The sequence below is a fragment of the Prionailurus bengalensis genome, chromosome A2, assembly GCF_016509475.1.
Source record: "Prionailurus bengalensis isolate Pbe53 chromosome A2, Fcat_Pben_1.1_paternal_pri, whole genome shotgun sequence".
Classification (NCBI taxonomy): Eukaryota; Metazoa; Chordata; class Mammalia; order Carnivora; family Felidae; genus Prionailurus; species Prionailurus bengalensis.
Window position 1 is genome coordinate 21,373,065 of NC_057348.1, and position 20,957 is coordinate 21,394,021.

The 20,957-nt window shown below is 39.1% G+C and overlaps 1 protein-coding gene across 47 annotated transcripts in view; it reads right to left on the reverse strand.

Moving 5' to 3' along the window:
* Window positions 1–20,957, reverse strand: part of PBRM1 (polybromo 1) — a 116,882-nt gene that overhangs the window by 47,927 nt on the left and 47,998 nt on the right. For 24 of the 47 annotated variants that reach the window (XM_043587573.1, XM_043587588.1, XM_043587574.1 and 21 more), the window contains 3 exons: window positions 11,653–11,929; window positions 9,401–9,506; window positions 4,641–5,283 (listed from right to left, as the gene is read on the reverse strand). In XM_043587573.1, coding sequence (XP_043443508.1) covers window positions 4,641–5,283; window positions 9,401–9,506; window positions 11,653–11,929 — 1,026 coding nt within the window. Of the gene's footprint in view, window positions 1–4,640; window positions 5,284–9,400; window positions 9,507–11,652; window positions 11,930–18,991; window positions 19,037–20,957 lie in introns of all 47 variants that reach the window. The other 23 variants (XM_043587555.1, XM_043587581.1, XM_043587569.1 and 20 more) reach the window with 1 other exon arrangement.

Sequence of the window (20,957 nt, forward strand, 5' to 3'; positions counted from 1 at the left end):
TCAATTACATGTTTAGTTACCAATAATGTTACAGGACATAAGGGTACTTCTGTACAGTAGGGCATCTCCTTGAAAAGTTTTACAACAGAATCTGAAGTGTTGTTTGACCTCGAGGAGGAGTTCCATGGCCACCAGTCTGCTTTTCCTTACGGTTTACTCCTTGTACAGCACATATAAAAGAAAAGGCCTCATACGGTTTTTGGGGAGAAATGTGGTGCAAATATCAACTGATTTTGGCAACAGAAGGGGGCAGCCAGAATCAAGGACTACACCGAGCTTCCCCACCGTGTACAGCACTTGTATCTAATCCTTGGATTAATTTTTACTTTCTCTTAATTGAGGGACCAACACATTATATAAAGTGTTAACAGAAGACTTAGGCAGTGTCGGCTTTCTTCTTTTTGAATCTGTATCATCCTTGCCTAAGCTGGGAGGCCTCAGCAAAAATTTGACCCTAAACTGCAAAGTCATGAGGGCATTCACCCTACAACGGCGACAGGCCTCAAAGTCTGTGTTCATGTTAGTTTCCCCAGCAGTAACTACACAATGGTGGGGAATCAGCAGAGACAACATAGTGAAAAAGAGAAAAATAATTATCTGTCATACTAAAAGCTTTTTAAAGACTCTTTCTTCATTTACAGAATGAGAGACCTGGGCAAAATCAACTTCAGAATTCAGACTGGAAGAACTTTTATTACTATCTCTATTCCACTGTGGTCTGAGGATCGCTTAAACATAATTTTATTAACTAAGAATTAACATAATCCTATTAACTAAGAATCCCAGGGGCTGAAAAATCATTCACAAAGGAAACCACAGAGTCTCAGCAGCATCTACAGAGACATTCTCGTCAGAGGAGTGTGGCAGGTGTAGCAAGCCCAGTGAGCCGCCTGTTGCCACTGACCACTAGAGCATCACGTTTTAGTAAAGCCTCCAGAATGCTTCTCCTCATCAACAAAAGTGAACTGGCAAACAATCTAAAAACACTGCCAACAATACCCTAAATGCATGTTTCTGGAAAGGTTTTAAAAATCCTTTCAAATTACAGAAATGCTAACACTTGTAGGAAACCAATACAAAAAGTGGTCAAAGGAAGAAATTCCTATGATATCTCGATGCCTGTTTTCTGAAGATATCTGAAGACTGTTCACTTGACATTGAAATTCATTTTATAATAGCTTACAATTTTAAGTATAAAATTAAAGTGAAAATCCATTTTTGGTAATCCCTGTTAAACTGAAAGGGGAGATTCCTAACTCCATCATGTCATGTTGTCTAGTAAGGAAAGTTCTGTACATAGCCATTAGACATCTGACAGATCTTTCCTGTTTTATTTATTTATTTATTTATTTATTTATTTATTTATTTATTTATTTATTTTTCAACGTTTTTTATTTATTTTTGGGACAGAGAGAGACAGAGCATGAACGGGGGAGGGGCAGAGAGAGAGGGAGACACAGAATCGGGAACAGGCTCCAGGATCCGAGCCATCAGCCCAGAGCCTGACGCGGGGCTCGAACTCATGGACCGCGAGATTGTGACCTGGCTGAAGTCGGACGCTTAACCGACTGCGCCACCCAGGCGCCCCTCCTGTTTTATTTAAACAAAGTTAATATGAACAATTAATTTATTAATCTAAGAGGCTCGGTATTCCCTGTATGCACAAGAACAAAAACTCAAGCTGGCAAAACAAAGAGCTCTTATTCCCTTACTAGTATATAATCTTTATTTGTAACGTAGACATTCAGTAGAATGAAATAATTAAGAGTTTAGGAAGCTCTTACTGCTTCCATTGTCCTGGTCGTCCCAAGTCTCTGTAAGGTAGTCAGAGAACTTAATTCAGGAATACTGCCAGCATATTAGGAAAGCCAGCAGCTAACTGGCATGAGTCAGCGCTGTGCTGTTACAGAGTATTGCTGATGGACAAACCACTGTCCTGAGTGAACTTTTCTACACCTCACTTTTCAGACTCCTTCTGTTTCAGGATGTAAAGTCCTAGTTGATACTGGCTGGTAGTGGTAGGTAGGGGTGAGTGTAAAGAAGCATGAACACTGCTGGATATCAACATGGAAATCTAGTGCATATGGACTTGATTAAATTCATGAAATTATGTTTCTGAGAGGTCTTTTTTTCTTAATGTTTTTATTTTTGATAAATAGTGTGCATGGAGAAGGGGCAGAGAGAGAGGGAGACAGAGGATCTGAAGTGGACTCTGGGCTGACAGCAGAGAGCCCAACATGGGGCTCGAACTCACGAACTGTGAGATCATGACCTGAACTGAAGTCGGACGCTTAACCAACTAAGCTACCCAAGCACCCCTAAGATGTCTATCTTCATTACTGGCAAAGTAGATAAAATGATGGTTTATCATTCAACTAAACTGATGCATCCTCAGCAGCATGGGGTTACCCTTAAGTACTATAAACAGTCATAAGATGACCTTCATTCACAAAGATAAAAATGGCTTCCCATAAAAATGGTTTTGCAAAGCTCTGGGCCAAAGAGTGAAACTCCTCATTATATCATATAAATAAATGCACCCTAGACTCTACCTCCCAGGCCTCAAAAGCAAATTATCAATCATGTCAGTAATGGGAGAATGAAAAGAGCTCATTTCCTAGAGATACAAATCTGTTTATTTCTTGAAATCGTCACGTCATCTATATAAGATACACAAAGTTGTTAATGATTTAAGAGACAAATGCACTTTTAGAAGACTCACAGAACTAACCCCAAGATGTAATGGGGATGGGGCAGGGGTGGAGGAGAGGGGTGACTTTAGATTTAAGAACTATTTAAAAAAACTGAGAACAAAAATGAAGTCTAAGCTCCATGAAAGCAGGATTTGTCTGTTTTGTCCATTGGTATATCCTATGTATCTAGAACAGACTTATAACTAGTAGCCACTCAATTAACATTTGTTGAATAAATGAAAATAATGAATTAAATTCTGACTGCAAGATGTCTCCCCATCTTTCTCTTCACTTGTATCTCCAATGTTGAACAATAAGGACCATTTCCTACATGTGTCATCACTCAAGGGCCTCTCCAATCTGACCTCCACTTCACCCATCTCTTGAACATATTAGTTTCCTAACCCTATGCCTTTCCTCAGGCCACTTGCCTTATCTGCATCCCACCCATTCCCCCATTCTTCCCTGATGCCTCATGTCTTTTTTAGAACTCCAGTGCAGAGTTTCTACTCCACTGTCTTTACTACCTATCAAGTTGTTATATGTTGTCTCATGCCTGGAATTATTCTTCCCCAAGCACAGGACCGATCCCAACTGTCAGGCTTCAAGCTCTTAGAGCACAGAGCACAAGCCTTATCATCCATGGCTGGGCTCCATGTCTGGTGTCTTGGTGACTGGCTCTGTGGTGGGGAATAAGATGAACCACTTACAAGTTGTGTGACTTTAGGCAACTTCTATAAGTTTAGGTACCACTTCTTCATATGCAAAGTGGGAAGATTATCATCTAGAATGGCTACAAGGGTTAGAGACTATCTACATAAAGTGTTCAGCACGCTTCTTTATAAAGAGCAGGTGCTTAATGGGAAGAGCATACCTTATTACTAATTTTTCTTTCAAAATCCAGAGCAAATGCAGGCTTCACCAGATTCCCCAGCTAGAATTACCTCACACCCAATGCCTAAAAGTCTCCTTTCAGCATGGTACACTATAAGCTCCAGAAAGGTTTGTATCTTTAGCTTTTTATATTTCCCCAAGTGACTCTAAGAGCAACCAGAAGACATGCCATAACCACTGAACTGAAATTGTTTTAATAATCGATTTATACCAGTGTTATGTGACAAAGATATATTGTAGATCAAAATTAAAAGGGAATTCAAATTTGATGGAAAGTTAAACTTGATTGCTTCTTTCAGTGCTTCTAATGCTACAAAAGGCACTTAGAAGTGAGAAATCTGAGATTAAAAAAAAAAAGAAGCCACCCTTTTAGGAAATGGTGATCAAATTTAAATCAGTCTAACCTCAGATCAAGAACTTAGGGCTATCTGCATTTATTTATTATTATTATTATTATTATTATTATTATTATTTTTTTTTTTGGGACAGAGAGAGACAGAGCATGAACGGGGGAGGGGCAGAGAGAGAGGGAGACACAGACTCGGAAACAGGCTCCAGGCTCCGAGCCATCAGCCCAGAGCCTGACGCGGGGCTCGAACTCACGGACCGTGAGATCGTGACCTGGCTGAAGCCGGACGCTTAACCGACTGCGCCACCCAGGCGCCCCAATCTGCATTTATTTAAAGCATGCTCGGATTGAACTCAAAGTTTAAAAGAAAATCACAATACGATTTCAATTTATAAACATTTTATCCTTTCGAAACGTGTTCTGTGAAAGGCTATATTTTAAGAGTTTATGCTTTTCAACAGAATCTTCAACTCCGTCCTCTACTCTTTCTCAAAGGTCCTGACCTAGATGATTTAGCAGCGTGACTTCTCTACCCTGTAGCATACACTTGCTCTCTACAAGTTGTAGCAAATTAGAATTCAAAACAGCACCCCACCAACTGGAATCATGTACCTAAGCTGAAATAGTATATCAAAGCAGAATTTTCTTCTGTTTTGTATTTAAATATCACACCTTCTCAAAAAGAAATAGCTTTGAAAACCTACCGATTCATCCTTCTTGCCCTTTCCAAGACTTCAAACATATGCTCTTGAAATAAATCAAGCCGCCGGTAGCGATTATTTTCAACATTCTTTCTAATTATGTCAAAAGTAAGAGGAGGTTTGTTTGGAAAGTTGGGATCCACAGCAGGAATTTCTGCTAAGGAATCACTGTAGCATCTTCCCTCATCATCCTGATGACTCATGACTGACACAAAAAGATTGTGGATAAGCTCTTGAATCAGCAAGGTCACATTTGGGACATGAGAGTCCTCATCTCCCTCCAGGTCTCTCCGAGTTTCAAGCAGGACTTTGTGCAGGACAAGAGCATCTTTGTAGATCAAAGACTCAGGCTCATTGTATGTACACGCATTGTTAAACATCATGACGAAGTCCTCAACCATGGAGTCTATATCTTGGTATTTATTGGCCATCATGTGACTTCGAATTTTTTCCATGTCCATGGGCTTTTTAATGGTCAGGTAGTAGTCAGGCAGCTCAGATCTAGAGGGAAGCCTCAGAAATATGGCACTGAGGCGGCGACCCCTCTTATCAGTATAGTTCTTTACAGCTTCATAGACTTCATTTAGTTTCTGCTGCATTGGAGTCATGTATTTTGATTTTTTAGGAGAAATTCCACTCTTCCTACCTAAAGGAAGGGATTTAATGTTAAATGGGTAAAATGAAATAAATGAACCCAAATTTGTATACAGTTGGTAAAGCATAACCGTAACAAAGGGACTACTCCAAACGATTCGTAAAACACAGTTTAATGTATATCCTAGGGACAACAAAAAAACTGGAAAAAATTTAAACTGTTTTCAGTAATCATTTTTTAGTGAGAGAGTAAGCATTACCATGTTGAGATAGTTGTGAATAAGGTAGAATAAAGCAAATGAATAGCTATGTGGCATTCTAATTCCATCACCTGTAGTACCCTTGAGAACTGAGATTTTTATCACAGTAGGAAAAAAGATAGTGATGTTAAAACAGAGAACACTGCATAAAAACCTTACAGCCATAAAGCTCAGTTAAGAGCATCAGTATGAACTTATGATGTATTTTATCTTTATTTTTATTAAAAAAAATTTTTTTTAACATTTATTCACCTTTGAGAGACAGAGAGAGACAGAGCATGAGCGGGAAAGGGGCAGAGAGAGGGAGACACAGAATCTGAAGTAGGCTCCAGGCTCCAAGCTGTCAGCACAGAGCGCGACGTGCGGCTCAAACTCACGAACTGTGAGATCATGACCTGAGCTGAAGTCGGACGCTCAACCGACTGAGCCACCCAGGCGCCCCTTGATGTATTTTATCTTTAAATATAAAACAAACACACACAAAATTTCTTATCTCTGTCCACTGAAAATCTTAGAAACAATGACCAATCCAGTATCAGTATAATCCCATGGGGTTTTGACTATAATTTTGAAATAGGGATTTCAAATACTGACACCAGTAACTCTTTAGCAACTGGCAGATGCACCGTTGGCATAAGATGAACCTTGTGTATCTTGAAACATGAGATAGTAAAGAATCTATCAATGCCTCCTTACTATGGTCATGTCAAAAGAACACGGCAGCCAGCCTGGGACAACAGGAGCATCAATAAAGGCAACTGCAATGTGTTAAAACCCAGCAACATGTCTAAATGTAGTAGTTCTTAATGATATATAAAACTGAACAAATGAGCTGGGTAAATGTTGGAGGATGTTGGTAAATCAATGCATTATTCTCAAAACTAGTAAGCCAAGGGGGGAGGGGGGCACCTTTTATCCTTTCAAAACAAAAAACCAAACCAAACAAACCAAAACAAGATGAACAAAAAACTACCACTGGGTAACCAAATTCTGGATGAGGCATAGTTTCTCTATACAGAAGTATTCCAGTTGGTAAATGAGCAAGGAATGATAAAATCACACTATTGCTATTTTATACCTCTTTAATGAATTAAGGTAGTCAGCATCAATAGCTGTTAACACATGGGAGAAACAACCAGCTGTTACAGGGTCACCCAATGAAAGCCCATATACCACCTCTGAAGTTGGTTTCTGTACCAAAAGGAGGGGACGAAGATCAAATCTAATTTAAAACTGATCAAGCCTCTTGCTCCAATTGCCAATTTAAAGGAAATGCCAAGCACACTAAAACATGTTAAACTATAGCAAAGGAACGCAATTAGCAAAACCCAGACTATGGGAAGCTACAGTAAAATCCCAGTTTCTTCAACAAATAAACTGCAAGGCAAGAAAAAAAAGAAAGAAGAGAGGAAAATTTATGGATTAGAATTATCAATCAAATGCAGTATATGGACCTTATTTAGATTCTACCTCAACCAGACACTGCTTCAACCTGTGATGTAATGTATGTATAGAAAACCTATTACGAAGCATCCTTGCTGAACTGAAACTTAATCTAATCAAGCCTCCAGAGTAAATGTTTTTAAGAAATGAGAGGAATAAAGAGGAAAAAGTTAGCTGATATCACAAAGAAGTGAACTGATTAATCCAGAACATGAAAGTGTACAAGAAAGTGATCTAGGAGGGCACCTGGGTGGCTCAGGTGGTTAAGCATCCGACTTCAGCTCAGGTCATGATCTCATGGTGGGTTCGAGCCCTGTGTTGGGCTCTGTGCTGACAGTTCAGAGCCTGGAGCCTGCTTCGGGTTCTGTGTCTCTCACTCTCTCTGCTCCTCCCCCACTCATGCTCGGTCTCTCTCTTCCTCTCTCTCTCTCTCTCTCAAAAATAAATAAAAACATTAAAAAGATTAAAAAAAAGTGGTCTGGTTTTTGAAGAGTCAATGGCTTGACCATAAAAAAAAAAAAGGGAGGGGTTTGCTCTAGGTTAGGCCAGAGGGCATAATGATTAAATAGAACATAAAGAACTTAATTAAGTCCTGATTTGAAGAAACCAACTGTAAGAATACATTTTGAGACAATCAGTAAAATTTGGAAATTTTTCAGGTATTAGGTGAAACCAAGAAATGGTTTTGTTAGTTGCAATGATTTTATGGATATTTAAGAAAATACCTGCAAATATTAGAGGTACGTACTGAATTATGTAAAAATGAAGTGACATGCCTGAATTTCCTTTAAAATAATTTAGAACAAAAAACACAGAGAGAACAGTGGATATAGGAGATAAGTAAGGCACAACCTTGATAAATGCTGACTAACAGTACTACTCTTCATATCTGCAGATGTTTGAAATTTTTCATAATACAAAACAGAAATGAAAAGGAAATCAACATTAAAATTTCTTTTCCCTGAGCTTTAAAAAATATATGTATATTTAGTTACTGCTGAATTATCTACCGTTTCCTAACTCAACTTATGGAATTATTTTGATTTTTTAAAAACCCTTCTTAAAAATTTTATTTATTTATTTATTTGGGTTATTTGTTTATTTATTTATTTAGAGGGGGGAGGGGCAGAAAGAGAGGGAGAGAGATAATCCCAAGCAGACTCTGCTCTGTCAGCGTAGAGCCCAATATGACGCTTGATCCGAGCTGTGAAATCACGACCTGAGCCAAAATCAAGAGTTAGACACTTAATTGACTGAGCCACCCAGGTGCCCCTTAAATTAATTTTTAAAAGTAATCTCTATACCCAATCTGGGGCTTGAACACATGCCCCCAAGATCAAGAGTTGCATGCTCCACTGAGCTAGTCAGATGCTCCCTAGAATGAATTCTATTTTTATAAGGCACTGTGTCCCTAAAAAGTAAAACAAAGGTTTTCATTTCTGCAAAACTTCTGCATGCTTTTACAATCCCATAAAAAGATAAATCCCTTAACATGAAGGAATCACCACTTAGCATTAAGTCATACTCAAAACTACTATAATACTTCATTTATAGTAATTTCATATAAAAAAGCAAGGTCTGTTTGTTTTTCCCCTTTCAGCAAATATACTTCCAAAGAATATTTGACACCACCATTATCATAGGCTTGGTATTTATTTTACTTACATACTGTAAATAAGGCAGAAACCTCTTGTTTAGCCCAATGCTATTAACTGCTTTTCTGCCCTCAGTTTTTTTGTTTTGCTTTGAATTTCTTTAACATTTATTTAACTTTGGGGGAGAGAGAGAGAGAGAGAGAGAGAGAGAGAGAGAGAGAGAGAGAGACAGCGAGCGAGCACGGGGAAGGGGCAGAGAGAGAGGGAGACACAGAATCTGAAGCAGGCTCCAGGTTCTGAGCTGTCAGCACAGAGACCGATGCGGGGCTCAAACTCATGGACAGTGAGATCATGACCTGAGTGGAAGTCAGATGCTTAACCGACTGAGCCACCCAGGAGCCCCTCCTTCCCTCACAGTTTTAATAAAATCACCATCCACAAACCAACTCAAAAGACAAGTGCAGTGGCTGAGCATCTAATACTTTAAATTCTATGTAGGATCTGCTGCTGGGATTCACTTTTAATTCCAGTAATCAGCAAACAAGCAAACATATAAAATACCAAATCTGCCACTACACTCTTGCAGGCATAATATGTGGGAAAAGTATCTATTCTTACCATTTAAATTTTACAAAGTGTCCACGGCATTTAAGAAAGTTAACAAAACCTCTGACATTATATACTATTCCCCACATGCTTTTCACATTTTAACTACTTAAAATATAGAAGAGAGTACTTGAGGGGAAGAGAAAAAACTCCATGCTGGAAGTGTCAGTCCAAACATATTCACCAATAAATTAAGTATTATCTCAGTGAATCAGTACTATCCTTGACAGACTAAACTGAAAAACAAAGTGTGAGGCTGCCTTACTCAGCTTGAGTTTGGGAGAAGCCACGTCATCATCATCAGGCAGTGGGCCCAGCTCTTTCCTTTTATCCTTGAGTAACTTTTCCAGGATGTGTGCATCGTTGTACACCTATATTCCATAAATATATTTAAAATTATTTTCTAAAAAATGTTCTATTGAAGTATAACATGCATCTATAAAGAAGTTTTAAAGACACAGGTGAGCATAGATAAGAACTAAAGAAATAAAGCTTGAGATCACTACAGAGTAACAAAATCGCATCTTTGAGGGGTGGGCCTCAGCCTCAAATGGTTTGTTGTTTAAGCTTTCCAGGTGATTCTAATGTGCAGACATGCATGCTACAGTTTCAGAACTATTGCAGTAGAATCACTGCAAGTTTTTACAGAACTTCTGAAACATATTTACGTGTGTTGCTTTTTTCATAAATCTCTCTCCCACTGGACCCTCAAGGTAGCTGACTTAGCTCAATGGGAATTAAAACTGAAAAATATCCGATAGTCAGTAATAGCTCAAATATTGTTAAATGGCATTTAATATCAGTCTGAATTCACAATGTAGACTCTGATCTGTGAAAAGCAACAATCCCTGCTTGGGACTGCTCTCTGAAGACTGAGCCAAGGGTGGTAATATGTAGCCAAGAACAAGGTTATTCACCTAATGGCCACACCCCAACAGCTATATCCCCCTGACTCTCTCCACAGAGGCTCCCCTGACCGCCACCACAGCAGAGGGGCTGAAGGAATAAATGCTCTCTCTTTTTTGGCTACTTTTCTTAAGGGTGGCTTTTTTCTCAATCAGTAGCAGACAAGTGGCAAATTCGCCAATGATACTAAGGAGAGTGTAAACCTCTATGATAGGGGGTTTGATCACAAGTACCCTCAATGCCTAGTTTATTTTGTAAGAGCAAAAGAAAAGAAATACATGATTTTAAAGTTATTTTATTTCTGGGAGATTTAATGTAGACAAAGGAAATTCGAAAAGTATATGCACTCTCACCCATGTTCAGTGCATTATTTACCATAACCAAGGTATGGAAGCAAACTAAGTGTCCATCAATAGATGAATGGATAAAGAAAACACACGTGCGTGCGCACGCATGCACGGGGAGGGAGAGGGAGAGGGAGTGGGGGAGAGTATTATTCAGCCATAAAAAAAAAAATGAAATCTTGTCCTTTGTGACAATGTGGATGAACTCTGATGGCATTATGCTAGTTGAAATAAGTCAGACAGAGAAAGACAAACACCATATCATCTCACATATGTGTAGATTCTAAACAAACAAACAAACAAACAAACAAACAAACCAAAAACCCAAGCTCATACAGAACAGATTAGTGGTTCGCAGAGAGAGGGGATGGGGATAGGTGGAATGGGTGAAGGGGGTCAAAAGCACAAACTTCTAGTTAGAAAATAAGATATAGTGTACAGCATGGTGACTAGTTATTAAAACTGTAGTGCATATCTGAAAGCTGCTAAGAGAGTAGATCTAAAAGTTTTCACCACAAGAAAAAAAATTTTGTAACTATGCATGATTGCAGATGTTAATGAGGTTTACTATAATCACATGGCAATATATACAAATACAAAAGCATTATGTTGCACACTTGAAACTAATATAATGGTATAGGTCAATTCAATTTCAACAAAAAATAAAGAATATAAAATAAAAAAACAAAAGAACATATCGTAGTTATACTGATAAAGAACTGAAAATCAAGATGCTTCATAACAAAATCAATGATTTAGAGGTACATTTATGAATATATCTTAATTCTTATATGACCATACCATTTTGTGGACTCTCCCTGGAGAAGTATGTTATTGAGGGTAGTAATAATGAGGAAAGATTTTAATGTCACTGGTTTTCATTTGAATGCTTATTTGAACACCAGGCACCATGCTACATGCTCTGTGTATATTCTCTCATTTAAATCCTATGATAACCCTGTTGGAAGTACTATTATTATCTCCACTGCACAGATGAGGAAAATGAAGCTCAGAGAAGATAAGTTACTTACATGGGCTTTGGAAGAGCAGAATTCAAATTTGGGATGTCAAACTACATAGTATAAACTTTTAACCTATACAGTGTAGTGTCTCCCATTTTAAACAATTAAGAAAAGACAAAGTATTAAGCTACTCATTGAGAAGAGTAACCTGAGTGAGGCTTCTAGATCTGGTCTCTCAAGATGCATTACTCTACCAGCACCCAAAAGAAAACGTGCCTCCTGCAGGATTCCTACACATTTTTTACCTGGGAGCCCTCCTCGTTGTAATGCCTGGCATTCCGGAACATCAGCTTCATGTCTTCTATCATTCCCTCTTCCCCTGCGTATTTGTCATTGCGGATGTTATGTTCAATTATTTTCAAGTCCATTGGCTCCAATATGATTTTATAATAATCAGGATAGTCCTTTTTGGATGGTTTAACCATAAATAGATCACAAAGTCTTCTGCCTGAACCTGGCTCACGAGCTTCAAGAACAACATTGAATAAGATTTTCATTCGCTGCTTTCTTATGTTCTTTTTACTGTTGAGGCAGGAGGTAGAAAAGGGGAGAAATGAGAAGAGGTTCAGTTTTCTTTATACAGGGATGAACATGAAATGAAACAAACTAAACTTGTGGGAAGGTGCTTTATAATGATCCTAATTTACTGATTACATATGCCACAAACACAGTAAACATGCTGGAAACTATAAGCAAATATTAGGAGAATTTCCAAATAGTTAAAATTAAAACAGTGACTCTAGTAGGAGCAGCCAATGAACACCAGACAAACCTGTTTAAAATATTTATGAAATGCAATGCTTAAAAAAAAGCCTTCTCTAACATCCAAAGAAAATGAAACTCTATTATCAGTTGAAATATACTTTTTGTTTTTAAGAACACAGCAAAAGTGGAATAAAACTACTGATTCCCTGCTGTTACTAACAGTCACACTTCAAAACACCAAAACCAGGGGAGCCTGGGTGGCTCAGTCGGTTGAGTGACCAACTTTGGCTCAGGTCATGATCTCACGGTTTGTGAGTTCGAGCCCTGTGTTGGGTTCTTGTGCTGACAGCTCAGAGCCTGGAGCCTGCTTCCGATTCTGTGTCTCCCTCGCTCTCTGCCCCTCCCCTACTCATGCTCTGTCTCTGTCTCAGAAATAAACAAACATTAAAAAAAAAAAATTTTTTTTTTAAAAACACCAAAACCAAACACACCCACAGAAAATATCCCATCTCTTAAGACAACCACTCTGAGTACCTGCATATCCTGATTACCAGAAAACAAAGGGAGGCTACCTGCAAGACTAGAGTCTCTACAATGCATACAGGTCTCTCCTGCATTTATCCTGTCTAGGTCAGTCCCTGCTCCCTCCAGCTCTGTCAGCATTACTCCAAAATCCCAATCTAGCCTAAGGAATAAATGCTCAGTGGTTCACCTGAGCTCTTGAGAAAATTTTCATCTTGAATGTGAGTCCTTGTCTTGTTCTCCAAATTCTCCCTGTGAGATGTGAAACTAAGCCACAAATATGTGTAGTGTGGAACAAAGTCAAGGGGCCACAGGTTAGAACCTGAGTTAAAAAGGAGCCCAAGAGAAGAGATAGTCTGTCTCTTAACTGTTGAGGAAACTGGCTCAGAGAGGCTAAATGACTTGCCCAAGGCGAGTGGTCCAGTGAATTATTAGAAGAGATGATTTTCCAGCATGATTTCCGGCCCACTATGTGTATGTTTTCAGGACACTGATAAATTCTACCAAAGCTCAAACCAGCAGTCTCAAGATGAATACTCAGGTAGATAATAAAATGAAATGATTTATGACTTAATTTCTATTCAACAAATGCTTATAAGGTGGTATAATGTAGTACTTAGAGGTAAATATTTTTTATCTGTTTCCTGTCTTATAAATGGAAGGAAGTGCATTTCTGAAGAAAACTATGTGGCCAAATGGGTCTCCTGGTTCAGTGACTCACTCTACTGTGTCACAATGAGGCCAAAGGCCAGATATTTTCTCTCCCAAGTTCAAAATATGTTTTTTAAAAAAGAAACAAAACCTAATACAGAATAATTAATAGACAAGAAAAGAAATATCCACCTTTAAGTCAAGCTTTTAAAATGTGTCAGAAATGAGGGGCGCCTGGGTAGCTCAGTCACCTTGGTTTGGCTCAGGTCATGTTCTCTTACAGTTTCGTGGATTCAAGCCCTGCATTGGGCTCTGCGCTGGCAGCATGGAGCCTGCTTGGGATTCTCTCTCTCTTTCTCTCTCTCTCTGCCCCACCCCCACTCATGCTGTCTCTGTCTCTCTCAAAATAAATAAACTTAAATGTGTCAGAAATGGGAAAATAAAAATAAATAATAAAATGTCAAAAATGCCTATCTTCCAAGCATCATGGAGCTAAGACAGTGTGGAAGTGGTTAGTTAGGAAGGGAAAAAGAACCTGTTTCCTTTGCCTTCACTCAGACTGCTCATTTCCCTTGGGTAATCCTGAATGGCCCCGGGACCATTTCTGCTGTTTTCCCCTCTTAGTACTTTTGTGTCTCTGCATCAGGTAAATGATTGTTAGATATGTTAGAAGTTTCATCCAGTGGGAATTATTTCCTTGAAGAGACATGTGGGGAGAGCCAAGAGTCCTCTTAGTCCAGGACTCTAGCAAGTGGATAATGGAAAGGGAACTTGGGACAGAGCTCCAAAACCACAGAGCTCCACATCTGGGCAGAGATTAGAACACAGATGACAGAAGCCTCTTAAGAAAAATTTCAGAATCTCAATTTGATACCCAGGAAATCTATGTTAGAACTACTAAAGATACTTATGGTTTCTTTGGGTCTCACTTGTGTGTAGAGGGGTAGAACTTCAAAATGAAGACTCAGAAATCCCATTTTGGTTTTTCTGTTTGTTTTCCAGAATTGATTGTTTTCTTTCTTTTTTTAAAAAATATAATTTATTATCAACTTGGCTAACACACAGTGTATACAGTGTGCTGTTGGTTTTGGGGGTAGATTCCCATGGTTCATCGCTTACATACAACACCCAGTGCTCATCCCAGCAAGTGCCTTCCTCAATGCCCATCACCCATTTTCCCCTCTCCCCAACTCCCATCATCCATCCCTCAGTCTGTTCTCTGTATTTCAGAGTCTCTTATGGTTTGCTTCCCTCCCTTTCTGCTTGTAACTATTTTTTCCATTCCCCTCCCCCACGGTCTTCTGTTAAGTTTCTCAAGATCCACATGAGTGAAAACATACGGTATCTTTCTCTGACTGACTTAATTCACTTAGCGTGATACTTTCAGTTCCATCCACAGAAATCCCATTTTGAACCCAAGCTTAAAAAATCTCTTCAATCATCAACTCAAAATGAAATCACTCCTCATTCCAGGAATACCATACATAACAATTCAAAGTGCCTTACTTAGTCCAGGTAAGCTCTCTTCCCTTCCTAGTTCTAGTACACTACTCCCAATTACCACTGGACTTTTCTATATGAAGCTACAAATACTCTGACAGTGGATCTAGGGCAGAATTTCATGAGCTTTTTGAAGAGGAGGGAAAGCTTTTAACTGGATTTTAGAAAAAGGGTCAACAAAGTAAAAGATGGGCGAGTGGGATAACTCTGACACTAGGCAGCCTTATATGGGACATATCCAAAATATGAAATCTGGGGCACCTGGGTAGCTCAGCTGGTTAGGCATCTCACTTCGACTCAGGTCATGATCTCACGGTTCATGAGTTGGAGACCTGCTTCGGGCTCTGTGCTGACAGCTCAGTGCCTGGAGCCTGCTTCGGATTCTGTGCCCCCCCCCCCCCGCCCCTCCCCTGCTTGTGTTCTCTCTCAAAAAAAACTCAAAAAACCAAACATGTAAAAAAATATATAATTCAAAATGGGAAATCTGAGTTTATTTAAGACAGTGCTCTAATAATTGAAATGTACTGTTTTAGGACTTTTATTACCAATAGTATCTTTTTCCCATTTGTATCATTCACTCTTTAAGAGAGTGATGTGTAACTGGTTTCTATCCTCAAAGGCAAACAAAACTTTTGTTATCAGGGCCACTTATAACCTTGTCTGAACAAACTCAGTTTTGTTACTTTGCTGACATTTTCCTGGATCCTTATATTGCCTTTGTGACTGAGAACTACTGGTTCATTAGTTTTAATCTGGCTGCCAGAAAAAACTCAAGAGCTAAATTTCATTCTCTCTATAGCAACTGTTTTAGCTTGGGTGGCTGGTGTATTTACTTTATCTCTTTCCAATATGGATGCTGAACTTTATTATATCCATGACTCTTGGAAGTAACTTCAAGTACTTTCTGAAAGCAGTAAACTCTACATTACAAAAAACAGATACCATATTCCCCTAACTGGTACTTTCTGTTCAGTTTCTTTCTTTCTTTCTTTCTTTCTTTCTTTCTTTCTTTCTTTCTTTCTTTCTTTCTTTCTTTCTTTCTTTCTTTCTGTTCAGTTTCTTTCTTTCTTTCTTTCTTTCTTTCTTTCTTTCTTTCTGTTCAGTTTCTTTCTTTCTTTCTTTCTTTCTTTCTTTCTTTCTTTCTTTCTTTCTGTTCAGTTTCTTTCTTTCTTTCTTTCTTTCTTTCTTTCTTTCTTTCTTTCTTCCTTCCTTCCTTCCTTCCTTCCTTCCTTCCTTCCTTTTTTTTTTTTAGCGTTTATTTATTTTTGAGAGATGGAAAGATGAATGCAAGCAGGGATGGCGGAGGGAGAGGAGGAGACACAGAATCTGAAGCAGGCTCCAGGCTCTGAGCTGTCAGCACAGAGCCCGATGCAGGGCTTGACCTTACCAACTGCGAGATCATGACCTGAGCTGAAGTCAGACGCTCAACAGACTGAGCCACCTAGCTGCCCTTCTGTTCACTGTTTTCAATGTTACTTTGTTTTTCAGATTCTTCTTAGAACGCTTCCATGCGTCTTACCTGTCCTCCTCTCTCAGACCACCAACTGTAAATAGTTTGTTTACTCCTCCCCATCTTGGGAAAGGCACATAAATCTCGGACCTTGTAACTGGCATACTCATTCTTCTTTTTTTAATCAGCACCTTTAAACATACTAAAGTAAACTATACCTCAAGGGAGTTCAAATCCAGGGCTGTTTATCATTGTGCACTTAACAGGTGCCACACTGAAGGGGATGCCAATTCAGATAACAGACACTGTTGTAATAAATATGCAGTTCTAAAATTTTATAAGGGATGGGCCATAAAGGGGTCTGTGCTAACAAAATCATTCTATTATAGCAATTTTCTAACAAATGAAAGTGTCTTGAGAAATGGGTGCTTTTTCTAATTTGCACAAAGATTAGAAGCTAGAAAAGGCTCTGTTCTGAATCTGATTTTCCAGGGCTACCACTACCACATCCTCCTGACTCCCAGCCAGTCTCAAACACTGTAATCACTGTCACTTTTTGCTTCTCTTAGTTTATCACCAAGTTTTAGAGGGCCTCCACAGCCCTTCTGGGTCTGATCTTGCCTTTCAATTTTTCATGCCACAGTGTTAGTCCTCACCCTCATACTCTGAGGCTGACCACTTTCTCAAATGTCCTTAACAATTACTCTTCCTCTGAAACTGTTATTTTTTATATGTATTCATATTTGCATATAAACACAAAATTCCCATTTATAGTTACAGTTAACACTTCTTCCATGTGCCAAGCACTGTGCTAATGAGCACTACATGTGCAATCTCATTTAATCCTCAAACTCTAAGAACCGGGGGTACACTTACAATCCCAACTTTGCCGATGGAAAACTGGAGGATTAAAGAAATCAAGCAAATACCTAATGTCATAAAGTGACCAATGAGAACTGAGACCAGGCTGCTTTTATGATGTGGCTCCCAGGGCACCTGGGTGGCTCAGTTGGTTAGGCGACCGACTTCGGCTCAGGTCACGATCTTGCAGTCTGTGAGTTTGAGCCCTGTGTTGGGCTCTGTGCTGACAGCTCAGAGCCTGGAGCCTGCTTCAGATTCTGTGTCTGCCTCTCTTTCTCCCCCTCCCCCCTGCTCACACTCTATGTCTCTCTGTCTCTCAATAATAAATAAATGTTAAAACAAAGAAAAATGTATGATGTTGCTCCCTTTCCTAAAAGTCAGCACTTACCAAGAGCCTCTCTACCCTCATAGGCGTCCAGGTCTACCAGCATTTAACAACCTGGTCCTAGAGTTTCAGTGGTGTCTGCTGTTAAGCTAAGTAAACCCAAAGGTTCTCTCCTTTACAAGGCTCGCTACATTCACTGCATCTTTAAGCCTTTAAGGAATAAAACCTTTTAATAAGTAAAACCTTTTAATAAATAACAAACCTTTTCTAATGAGTTTCCCAGACTACACATTGGACTAAACACAAAATGAAATCTACCGAGTCTTAATGTCATAGGAACTACTCCCAGGAAATAATCAGAGTTACAATCAGAGTACTAACTGCATCGAGGCCCAGTTCTAAGGGCTTCAAACACATTAACCACTCAGGTCCTCACAACAATCTTATGTAGGTATAGTTATCAATTCCCTTTTCAGATGAGGAAATTGAGGCGAGGTTCAGATCACAAAGCTAATTAGAATAACTAGGATTTGAACTTGGGCAGTTAAGTTCTAGAGCTCGGGAGTATGATACTACTTCATGATGTCCCACGTTTCTATTTCTACTACTACCCAGAGCTAGCGGCATACACTATGAACGATATAAAAGAAATACAACCCGTGGTCTTTTCCTTAAATTTGTGATCTAAGAAACCTTTTCTTAAGCACGATAGGGAAATCATATTTCCTGGAGCTATCTGGGCAATCATGCATGTAGTTCTATAGTACTACACAACAGTGTACCTTGTGCAATTATTTTCTTACATTGCTTCCACATAATTTCATTTGTTTTCAACCTGCCTCTTCTGGCCAGTAAGTTCCCGGCAGGTAGAGATGATGCCTAACCATTTTCCTTTATGGCCTGTAAGAGCAGAGTCTGGTGTTCTGCAAGCAATTGACACTCCATGAATGCCAGAAGGCTAAGGTAAAAATAAAAGCACCACACAATGATCACTGAGACTATAACATGGCAACTTGCAGGCTGTTTTCAAAATCATAAGTGACATGCAAAAGAATGGATGCTATCAAAGAAACAAAACATGGGCAAGATCAGAGACTGAGGAGATGTATTCATGCTCGAGAAGCACTAACCCAACGCACAGGCGCCAATACAGGCTGACATCACTTGGAATGTCAACATTGATTTTGATCCTTCCACCACCCCTCAATCTGTAAAAGACATCCTGAAAGGGAATCAGCATCCACCAGCCTCTGGACCCTGGCGATGCCACCGTATTCCCGGCCTCAGCCTTCTGCTGCACAAGCAAAACCACAACAACTGGTGAGGGGGCTTGCTGCCCCTGGCAAAGCTGGCAACAAATTAAGGCTTCTGAACTACCTAGGCTAACTAATTCTGAATTGATTTTACCAACTATACTTCCAAACAATACTGCTTGCTTTATTCATAAAATAAACTGGCTCAAAAATAAACTGTCATTTCACATGCTTAAGTCTTCACTTTTCACCTTCTGACCATGCTACAGAAGTTATACTTTTAAAAATATGTTTATGCATAAAAAAGGACTGCACACCTGGAGAGCCTCCTGAGACCCAACATCTCACTGTCAAGAGTGTTCCTGGGAAAGCAGAAACAAACATTACATGTGAAGAGAAACAAAACAAGCAACATCGGAGGATCATGTATAAACCAAATAAGGTTGCGAAAAAAGAAGATTCTTCAATCCAAAGGATAAAAGATATTAAGAATACTTGGAATATTTTAACCTGGAAGACAGCAGGTAGATTTTTGGGCAAAGGGGTGGGGAGGAAGAATGCACTCCCAGAATGAAGAAAACATACATTAATTGTTCTCATACTCTGTGATATTAAAAAAAAAAAAAGGCAAAGATCGAGTCATACACAATATTCAGGAGTCATCAAGTCGAATGGTACTTGGAAAACCTGGCCCTGACTTCTGTGGACGAGCTGAACTTAACCTATTAGGCAGCTATGTTTGCCTGAATTCTGGAAAAAGTCTATTTCTCATCAGCAAAACCTCTTAACATAACTAGCTACCTTCTAAAGGCTCATTATTTTTCTTCCTTTGCCACACAGTTCAGAGTATAGGACTTGCTTCTCTCAACTTCTCAATGGCTGCTCATGCCTAGATTTCAAAACCAGGTATGTTCTTTTACTGCCTGAGCTTTGATTTATGTTTGCTCTTGTGTTTTTCACCTCATTATTCAAAACACTTCCTAGGAAACCTGCTCATGGAGACTTTTTGTCTGAAGTGGGATTTTTATGATTTCAACAACATAATTCTTAGTTTTGTTTTTAATGGGAGGTTTTAGAGTAATAACTTTCTTTTGATGTACTTGGGTTGTCCCACAAACTACAAGTGACAGAGAGAGATAGGTACTTTTAAGTTTCTGGCCTGGGCTAAGGCTTCTTCGGAACTGCTTTTTTAACACTCAACTAGTTTAAGATCTCTCTTTTCATTCAGTGTTGGCACTAACTGTACCATCACTTTTGCCTCCATTACCTTCTTTTGCCTTAGAAGTTTTTATCTTTGATGGGTGACTGATCTGGAAAACACAGGTGATGCTGTAGTAGAGTTATATAATTATACTCAAAGATGTTCTTGATTTGATGTCTCTGATCTGGTTTCACATTTTTCCTCCGTTGTCCCTGGTATAACAAGGAATTAAGAACTTGGAAGGATGAAATTCACAGGCCAGCAATGGAGGAGACTCACATCTCAGGGCACACCAATCAATTTAATTCCCATGGCATAGCACAGCAGTTATTTTCAAAGCTAAAACATTTTTCCCAAATGCTATTTATAAGAGGAAAAGACAGGACAGCTTCTCTTTTGTAAGCCACTTCTTTAATCCTCTGATCTTAGTGGATCTATTAGTGCATGAACAGAACAGTGTCAACAGTTACTAGTAACTTCTTTATTCAACTTTGAACCTGTCCCCGCTATTAGTGATTAGCTTATTTCTTGTTTAAGGTGTCCTCCCTGGAGTGACTGCTGCTACAGAGATGGTGAAACAGTTAAGGCTGAGGGAGAATATGGTGTTCCACAAAGATCAAGCCAGAGAAACTCTGTGTGGGAGGCGTAGATAGAAGAGATGTTCTTGTATGACTTTTTATGGAGTCCAGCTTCAGAATCTCACAGTGAGGTGCCCTTCCATACAACCCGTGAGAGAAAGGAAGGGTTAGGGAAGTTCAGAGAGAGATTAGAAAGAGGAGAAAAGCAAACATCTGGCTTAGCATTGTATGATCTACAAGAAGTTATGACTTGGTAGTTTACAATCTGACATCCTTAAAATGGCAAATAAAGATCAGATTCATAAGGAAAAACAAGGATGTAAGAGTATCAGTGACTTACTTCACTGCAGTGATAGTACTGAATGTTTTGCAATTCACCATGTAGAAATTACCTAAATCACATTTAAGTGGCACTCCTGAAATGCCACATTAAACAAAATAACCCGGACAGCAAAAAGAGGAACACGTTCTTCCAAGCTACGTAAGTAGTCACCATTTTTCATC